The 10,200-nt window shown below is 36.9% G+C and overlaps 1 protein-coding gene across 1 annotated transcript; it reads left to right on the forward strand.

Annotated features, from left to right (window-relative positions):
- Positions 1-6,030: 6,030 nt before the first annotated feature.
- Positions 6,031-8,458, forward strand: LOC110022222. Its single transcript, XM_020721052.1, has 3 exons — positions 6,031-6,957; positions 7,045-7,386; positions 7,487-8,458. Exons 1-3 carry the CDS (start codon positions 6,445-6,447, stop codon positions 8,120-8,122), a joined length of 1,491 nt encoding a protein of 496 aa, XP_020576711.1. The 5' UTR covers positions 6,031-6,444; the 3' UTR covers positions 8,123-8,458.
- The last annotated feature ends 1,742 nt before the right edge of the window (positions 8,459-10,200 follow it).

Consider the following 10,200-nt stretch of genomic DNA (forward strand, 5'->3'; position numbering starts at 1 on the left):
TGATTTTAAGATTTACATACATAGCACAAACTTTTTACGTATTTATATATTTAGCACCTAAAGTTGACATTAACACTTATAACTTGTTGACCTCATAAACTTTTGCATAAAAATAAAAAAAAAATATATGTTTTTCACTTTTAAAAAGATAATGATGATGATATTATTGATGTGGTATTAAAAAGTTAAGTGGCATAAATGTAAACATTAATGCTTTCATGTAATATATGTAAGAACTTAAGAATTGTGCGGTTGATATTCTAAAAATATGAAATTGTATATGCAATTACCGACATATACGTATATACCGGTGTACCTGAAATTTCTTATATTTTTCTTGCTAAAGTTAGCTTACTTGTCAAAGTAATAGAACCAAAGCGGCCAATTGTTGAAGTGGCTGAACTAGACCCCCTTGGAGCCCACTTACCGAAGTAGCTAAATCGAACCCGTCTGTGATCCAATTATGCTCATTCTTCCCAAAAGGACATCATAATACACCCATGCAATAGCAGCTATCGAGAGAAGCCGTCATGAATAGTAAGAACACTTGTCAATCCCTTTGTAAAGACAAGGGACAGATGTTATATTTGCAACACCTGACTGTTAAATTTTTATTTATGGCTCACATTTATTTTGCAACACCTGACTGTTAAATTTTTATTTATGACTCACATTTATTTTAATAACTTATGAGATTTATTTTGATAACTTAAGTTATTTATTTTCTTAACTCATAACTTATGACATCTATTTTGTAACTCATGTAATCCCTAAAATGAATAAGGGTTACTAACTTATGTCATTGATTTTAATAATAAAAATCAATTAATTTATTAAATTATCATAAATCCTATTGGTTAGTAACTCTTTTAATGGATGGTAGTTAAGTAGAGCATAATTCAGAGAATGGGTCATATCTCTTCTAACACACTTCGTACATTTCCATCTATTAAAAAGTACAGAAAGTTTCAAGGGGTTAGAGAGAGAAACTCTATCTCTTTAAGATAAAATCTTATAATCATGAATACATGTATATGTTACTTCATTATTGATATGTAAAAATCATGTATTTTTAGAATTTGTGTCATAAAGTTCAAACATAAATTTCTAACACTGACATTCACATCATAGAAATTCATGGTATTGTAGAAGATGTATTATGTTGATTAGTTTATAATTTCTCTCTTATGCATAAAATGTGAGGAAAAAGACGGAAGAGCCCAGGGGCTTCCGATCTCTCTCTCTCTCCCTCTCTTCTTTCTCCCTCTGAAACCTTATAACTCTGGGAACCTGTGATGGGCCACACTCCTCTGTTTGATCAGAGATAAGCATTCATTACATTTTCTAAGGTTCCCGCTTAAGATTTTTGGTACATCTCTCTCTCCCTCTAAGAAATCTCTTTTATAATACTACATCTTTCACCGGATTGTATATACTCACGAATGATATGAGATACTATGTCCTAAAAAGAATTCAACAAAAATATTTAGAAGTGTTTATGACTTTATGACAAAAAAAAAAAAAAAAAAAAAAAAAAAAACTCAATTAACACACTAATCTAATATGATTAAATAAATCATTGGTACTTTAAATTTAATGATGTAGAGCAAAGTGGAAACGGTCATTATCAAAAAATTAGACTCTATTCATAAATCACTCATTATGTGTGGCAGTGACATTAACTTATTATATTATCTTAAACACAACCATTTTTAATCATATTTTTTTGTAAAATAATTCAGTTCATGAGAGCATTAGTAAAGCTCGGAGGTTGATTGTGTTAGGTTTAACTTCATAATTATTATTATATTAACACATTAAAAACATAGTACAATTACAGCAATGAGGCATCAAAGTTAGGTTATTATCGAAGATCCATGCGAATGGCTCTACATTTAAAAAGGAATCATTTTAATTAGCAGAATGTAATGAGTAATTAATGCTAATCACTCTACTTATATAAGAGATTCTTCCTAGACATTATTATCATAATACCTATTTAGTGTTGCCAAAAATGCATATAAGTTAAAAGTGAAAAAAATAATTAGAACCATAATATCTATCATTTTAAAATAATTGTAATACATACTTTTAATTAATTACAAATTAGTCCATACTCAAGTTAATTTTGATTAAAATAATTTGACTTAATATTTTTTTCATTAATTATTTGATGATTAAGGTTTGTCTACAAGTCAATGAAGAGTAAGGCTGTTAAATAAAGCTAGTTTTTAGTGCAGAATATGTTCATGTGAACTGGTTTCATTTAATTTGGATCCACATGGTCAAATGCACAGCTTTTATGTGCAATAAATCAGAATGATTTTCAGTTGTCTTGGCGGTATTGATTATTATGATGCAAAATAGATTATTCGATGATTAGAATAGAAAATGTCTTAAATATCATCATTTTATATCTAGGTTTTTTTATAAAATAAGAATTGCTTTTAATGTTCATGTCGAATCCAAGCTTATATGTTAATCACATCCACTGTATTCAATGTAAATAAGGAGATATATAGAGAGAGAGGAGTGAATGGTAATCATTTTTCTCACATTAGTATTTTTCCTTTTTTTTTTCATTACAAATAGTGCTCCTACATTTATAGGACAACAAATATTATAAATTTACAATGATGCCACTAGTCGCATGCAGTTGGCTGAAGATGACTGATTGGAACCTGTCGGGTTGACTGAAACCTGTCAGAAGGTCAAATAGGCTGGAACTTGATCGGAACAAATGAAACTCGGTTAGGCTGATTGGAACCTGACCTCAGCTAGTGGAACCTGGTTGGGGCTAAGTGAAACCTAGTCAGGCCGAAAGGAGCTGGCAGTCGAGTTCATAAGTGAAAAATCTTAACATCTTAAACTCTGAACGAATATCTCTATTATGCAATGTTTGATCAATTTGAGCAAGCTGTTTTTTACTTCATTACAAAACTAATTTTGTCTTAAATTATCTCAATCAAATTAAAAAAAATAAAAGATTTTGAGTTACATATGATCAATTCTTTGTTAATTAAGAAATTAAGTGTTTATATACTCGAGTTAGAACATGGGAGAGAGGAATTAAAAATCAAATTCAAGTCATGAGTTCATTAAAGATAAGGTCTGGGCATGTCAACTTAGACTTCAAGATCAAAACTTTGACAAACTCTAGTTTTTTTATTACATTAGATCAGCCAGATTTAATATATTAGGTATTTAAGAGAGAGAGAGAGGGAGAGAGGGACTTACATACATATCACTCAATTCATATATATTTACATATATAAAATCTAAACTTCAATTTTTACAAAATCAACTAGTAGTGTATTATATATATATACCACCACAATTAAAAACATTTATCTATCACAGTGCAAACTAGTAGTGTTTTTATTAGTGCTACCATATCCCGTGCAAACTAGTAGTGTTTTTATTAGTGCTACCATAGCCCACCATACTATAGGGTTTATAAACTTTTATAAATTAGAAGTATTTTTTATTCATTTTAGCAGCACATCTAAATGCTAATAGCTTCTAAAGATCTCACAAAACTTATAAATGCTACAAAATCAACAAATTTGAAGTGCTTTCATTGGTTCTCACAGTATTAATAGTATAAGCTGGTAAACTCTTAAATATCGCAGCAGTCTTCGTAGAAACTGTTACGAATAACCTTTCCCAACATTTACAAATGCACCACAATAACTTTTAACTGCGCTAAGCAATGATAAATGCATAGAATTGTGTGGTATCTATGTAAAAGTCCTATATGTGTGTGTGTCTCCTTGAAGTACAAAGATGAATAAATGAATGGAGCAAATATACAAATAGAGACAAAGAATGTAGATTGATGGAGAAAATATGTACCTACAAATAAGATACCAAACTCTCATGAAAGTCTCATTGTTGAAAAATTGGGAGGTAGAATGTCTAATTAATGAAGGGAAAATTGGTTGGAATGGGGCAAGGGAGAAGGGGGGTTTAAGGTAATGAATAAATGCAATTAAGGCTTTTAGTGCATCAACCTAACTTTGTATCCTTTGCCATTCCAACTCTTCTTCTAATTTGGGACCATTTTGTTGATGGATTTGGGAGTAACTCTTCTTCTAATTTGGGACCATTTTGTTGATGGATTTGGGAGTAACATAAAATCTTGTAATAGAAATATCTTCTAATTGGGGATGTTTTGAGGGCATTGTGTAATGATTCACTAATTGGCTTTGTAATTCTTAGGGGATGTTGATTAAGTTAATGTATTAGTTTAAAATTAATGATTTAATTTTCGCTTGAGCAAAGTTTAATTTCAATTAAAATTGATCGATTTCATGAGGTGTTTAAATCCACAGCTCCATTAAATATAATTTTATCCGGCTTTTTCAACATAAATAAGAATTTATTAAGTTCGACTATGGATTTAAGGGATTTAGCACAAAAAGAAGTGCACCGGCGCGGCTCCGTCATCCCTTCCTTGGCATGTGATTGCCTCACTCTCTATCACCAACTTCAAACTTATTGTTTCGATGATCGCCTCATTGTTTATTGTCAACTTCAAATGAAAGAGAATTGAGAAGGAATCGTGATATAAACAGAAGTCTGCGAGCAACTAAGAGGAGAGAGTGAGGAGGATTTTGATTTATTGTTAATGATCTCAAGACATAGTACTACAAGGGCTTATGGGAGTGAACCCCACTTGACTCAACTATGTTGTCACAATCCCCTTGTTCCGAATCTTCTCATGGCCATTATAGAAGCATCAAAATGGTCCAATGAGACCCCCACTTTCGAATCTCTTATTACTCCCTCAACATAATTGAAACCTGATACAAAAATTCTTTTGCTCATTATATTTAAATAGGGGTGTAAGTGAGAAGCCAGTTGATGAGCCGACTCGAGCTCAGCTAGAAAAGTGACACATAAGCTGAGCTAGATGCGCTAACAAATCAAGCTCCAGTCAATTTAAATAGGGGTGTAAGTGAGAAGCCAGTTGATGGCCGACTCGAGTTCAACTAGAAAAGTGACACATGAGCTGAGCTAGATGAGCTAACAAATCAAGCTCCAGTCTGTCAAGTGGTTGCAATTATAATCATCTTCTTATAGTGAAACTCTTTAGTTGGGTCAGACCTTGTAGTTTCTCTCTTTTCGGGTTTCCCACGTAAAAACATCCGGTATCATTATTAGTTTCTTTCCCTTTTGTTGAGCATGTTGAATTTTCGTATTATACTAAGATGATAATTAGCTACTCTACTATCTTAAATTTAATTAATATAATTTTATCTCTTTTGTAAGAAATAAATGGACTCTTGAGTCATCATGAACAAAGACTAAAATACTAATGCGATTAATTAATAAAGCACATCGCGCTCTACTGAGCTACTTAAAAACCCCTAATAGTTTTAAAAAATAACAATTTGATATTTTTTAACAGCCACTTTTTATTATAAGGAAATATTTGACGGCAAGGTCACGTGACATAGATGGTCGGCCACTCCGCCGTCTCTTTTCCGTCCAGAAGCTCAATTAACGGTGCCCTTACCATGTTGACGAATACAGTATACAGGTTCCTTCATAGAGCACCGTTACTCTAGCCACGTTACGTCGTAACCGAGCTTAAGTACACTGGCGGGTGGTGTGGAGGGGGGCGGAGAACCCCTAATAGTTTTAAAAAATAACAATTTGATATTTTTTAACAGCCACTTTTTATTATAAGGAAATATTTGACGGCAAGGTCACGTGACATAGATGGTCGGCCACTCCGCCGTCTCTTTTCCGTCCAGAAGCTCAATTAACGGTGCCCTTACCAACCATGTTGACGAATACAGTATACTGGTTCCTTCATAGGACACCGTTACTCTAGCCACGTTACGCGAGCACCGTTACTCTAGCCACGTTACGTCGTAACCGAGCTTAAGTACACTGGCGGTTATGTGACCGCGCCAAAGAGCCAACTTTAACGACGGCGGGTGCTTCGCCGTTTCCTTCCGTTAGGTCCTTTTTAAATTTTACATTTTTAACCTTAATCCTGTATTTTATTAGCAACCCGGTTCATCTCAAACGGCTCTCTTCACACCAGTTTTCTCCTCGAATAATAGTTCCCAGTTGCCACCGGCAACAAGTGATCTGTCGCTAACAGCTCTTTACTCCACTCTCTAATTCTTGTGCTCATCGCCTTCATCTTCTGTTGGGTCGCTCTTCTTTCTTCCCAATCCAGCTCGCTCTCACCAACTCCCCAAAAATATATTCGAACACATTCTGCTTCATCTCCTTCTCATTTGTTTCTAATCCCTATTTCCTGTTTTTTTGACAATTTAAGCAAAAGCTACAAATTTGATAACCAGATCTAACCGTTATGTCTTCCCTCAATACTTCTCCGCAACTCTGTTAACGTTTTATTGTTCTGCTCCTGCCATTCTTTTCCTTATTTTGCCTTAGTTCTGCTGGGTTTCTTTCTGAACGGAGATGGAGAAGAAACAGGGCTTCTTCTCAGCTTTGAAGGAGGAAGTTGTGAGAGGTCTTTCACCGGGCAAATCGAGGTCAAGGTTTCGCTCGCGGTCTGAGAGTCCAGCGAGAAGCATTTCTCCGATGGTTGGCCTTTTGCTTCCTCGCCGGAGAAAGAGCCACCAGAGCAGCCATTCTTTCTCCAACCTCCCGGAGCCGTTTATAGGTAGATCCGGCAGTTTTCGGCCGGTGGGAGAAGCTCTCGCGCCGTTAATGGAGGGGCCTGATCCTTACGCCGCCGACGACTTCCCCGGTGCCTCCGGTGACTCCAGGAAGGAGGGATGGGGGCAATGGGTTCGAGGTCAGCTTTCTCGCACTCCCTCTGTTTCCCCCGCCGCTACCGGCGTTGGTGGAAGCGGTTATCGTCGCTCCGACCTCCGCCTTCTACTTGGTGTCATGGGAGCTCCCCTTGTTCCCATTCACGTCAGCTCTCTCGATCCTTTTCCTCATCTCAGTATCAAGGACACTCCAATAGTAAGCTTAGCTTCCTCTGACCCTTTTACGCCGAAACAAGCTGCTAAAAATCTGATTTTTGAGGAAGAGAATGTGTTAATTTTGCAGGAGAGCTCGTCGGCGCAGTACATTCTTCAGCAGTACATGGCGGCGTCCGGTGGGATGAAGGTGCAGAGCTCCATCCGCAACGCGTATGCGATGGGGAAGCTCAGGATGGTGGCGGCGGAGTATGAAACAGCAAAGAAAGTGACCAAGAACAGGGGCTCGCCGGTGGAGTCCGGTGGCTTCGTGCTGTGGAAAATGGCTCCTGATATGTGGTACGTCGAGCTCGCCGTCGGTGGGAGCAAAGTGCACGCGGGTTCCAACGGTAAACTCGTCTGGCGTCACACTCCTTGGCTCGGCGCGCACGCCGCTAAAGGTCCCGTTCGGCCACTTCGCCGCTCACTTCAGGTGCAGATTGGCTTATTTTCATCGATTCGTTTCAGAAATTTGCTGCATTTTCTTGATTTCAGTTAATTTTTTTTTTCATTTTATTTTATTTTTTTTGCAGGGCCTTGATCCGCTGACTACGGCGAGCATGTTTGCCAATGCGCGATGCATTGGCGAGAAGAAGATCAATGGCGAGGATTGCTTCATTCTTAAGCTAACAGCCGACCCGCAGACACTGAAAGCGAGGAGTGAGGGAACAGCGGAGATCATACGGCACGTTCTTTTCGGCTACTTCAGCCAAAAAACCGGACTTTTGATTCACATGGAGGATTCCCACCTAACTCGAATTCAATCCACCGCCACCGGAGGCGACACTGTATACTGGGAGACAACCATCAACTCCTTCATGGACGACTACCGCCCCGTCGAAGGAGTCATGATAGCTCACTCCGGCCGCTCCATCGTCACCCTGTTTCGCTTCGGAGACGAAGCAATGAGCCACACGAAGACCAGAATGGAAGAAGCATGGACAATCGAAGAAGTTGCTTTCAATGTTCCCGGCCTCTCAGTAGACTGCTTCATTCCCCCAGCCGATATACGCTGCGGCCTAATCAGCGAAGCCAACGAGCTGCCGCATGGAGAGAGGGGGAGGAGCAACAGCACCGCCATTACCGGTAATCACAGAGCAAAAGTTGCAGCTTTGGAGAGATCTCAAGATGCAGGGGTGAGCAATGTTGTTTGGAAAATGGAAATGTAGTTCTATTCGTCGTTGAAATTTCTATTCTTTCTAGAACTTTTTAAAATGTACTACTAACTGCTAATCATTAGAGGTTAGCAGTGTTTAAGATGAGGGGGGTGGTGAGGGTGTGTACTCTGTATAATGTTTAACTGCTTGTGCTAATTTCTATCGCTGATGGGTGGGGAGAAGAACTGGGAAGAAGAAGATGATGGCCACCAAATATGACTGTTTTAGAAATCTTTCGTTTCTTCTTCTGCGCAAAATTCGAGTTTTGTTTCAGCGCGGGGTTCCTGACTTTCTGTAAAAGATTTGTGGATCAATTGAATGCATCTGTGCGATATTTTTTTCTCTTTTTTGATCTTTAATTTCTATTGGATTCTGAGTTAGTGGGATTGATCTTTCTTTTATGGGAGTAAAGGGGGAGTAAAACAGCTCAGCTGGGAGTGGGGAATTGTGCAGTTGTTTCGGGCCTGCCGAGCTTTATTGACCGAATGGCCCGATGCTCAGTGTAGGGAGAGCATCATCGTTGCAGTGAGGGCAAAGCAGCCCATGTGAATTTTCATCATTGTCTCTTTTATCTTGTCTTCTTTTTCTCACTTTTTGAGAAATTTACAATATGCAACGCATAATTCTTTTGTATTTATATGTCACACCCAAATTTTCATATTGTATAACTAAAAGGGTATGGGGGTCCTCTCAAATTTGGCGTGTGGTCAGCAGATCAATCTAGTTTAAGCAAAATAAATATTTGGGGTAGGAAGGATGGAGTGGAGAGAATATGACATGAGACAACTAATGGACTAACTAGAGCTCGACCCGCTCGACCGGATGGCTAAGAGGTCATGTGACCTAGAAAGCGACCGCCGCGGAGATTTGAGAACACACTAAAAAGCGAATTTATATTTGAAACTGGCTGATGAAGGCTAGCCGGCAACCAAAATATCGAATTTATACATGTAGCACACAATTCTTATATATCTATATATGACCCCAAAAGTTTCATATTGTATAACTGAAAGATGTTCAGTCGGATCAAATGGTCCAAGTTGGGCAGATGTCAGTTGATCAATTTCAATTAACCAGAATAAATGTTTGTTGCAAGAAGGGTCGCGAGCGGTGCGATTAGCAGAGGAGATAGCCGACCGACCCACTCCATAACCGATTGAGGGGGGGCTATCGACGAAGTCTAGCCAATAATCAAAATATATCAAGGGCATATCATATACTTTCTAGATGATTATAGTTTTCCATAAACATATAAACAATAATGTAAAAGGGGATAAATATATGAAAACTTAGAGGTGAATTTATTAAACTAAAAAAATTTCAAGTGGCATTATTATAATAATAATTATTATGATTATTATTTATTTTTGTTGATGTGAGAGTTTTTAATGACCCCTCTCGAGCATAGGTTTTTAATGTTATTAAATATAAGGCAACAAAATCTTATTCAATGCTCTCCAAGCTTGACCAATAATGGTTGAGCACATTAATGCGCACATAAGATCTAGAGAAATATATGAATTAATGAAATATTTGATTCGTTTGTGCCTTAAAAAATCCAATGAAATTATTCTTAATTACGAATTTACATACATACCATCCAATTCCTGTGTATTTACATATTTAACACCTATTTTTTATTTTTCTTTTACATTTATACCACCCAAATCTTCCTAAATACAACCATTTTTAACCCTTTAAAAGTGGAAATGGGTCTTTTTTTTTTCACATTAGAATTAAGTGTTTATAATGTGATATTCAAAATGTACCATTAAATAATGTAATCCTCTTGAAATCTATTCCTTGAACGATCATTTTGTGATGCATATGTTAATGGCAATGACTAATTGTTAAAGACAAATGTCACTTCACTACAATTTTTTCAAAAAGGAATGATTTACATAAATACCATTCAATTCATATGTATTCACATATATAAGACATGAACTTCAAATTTCACGTATACTTCACATTACTTGTGCATGAAAAGATGTAGTTCAGTTTTAGAAGTTAAAATAGTGATACTTAGAGCTGATAGACTTAGGGTTCGATGTATAAATAGATAAGAATTGGGTGGTATATATGTAAAT

The sequence above is a fragment of the Phalaenopsis equestris genome, unplaced genomic scaffold, assembly GCF_001263595.1.
Source record: "Phalaenopsis equestris unplaced genomic scaffold, ASM126359v1 Scaffold000174, whole genome shotgun sequence".
NCBI lineage: Eukaryota > Viridiplantae > Streptophyta > Magnoliopsida > Asparagales > Orchidaceae > Phalaenopsis > Phalaenopsis equestris.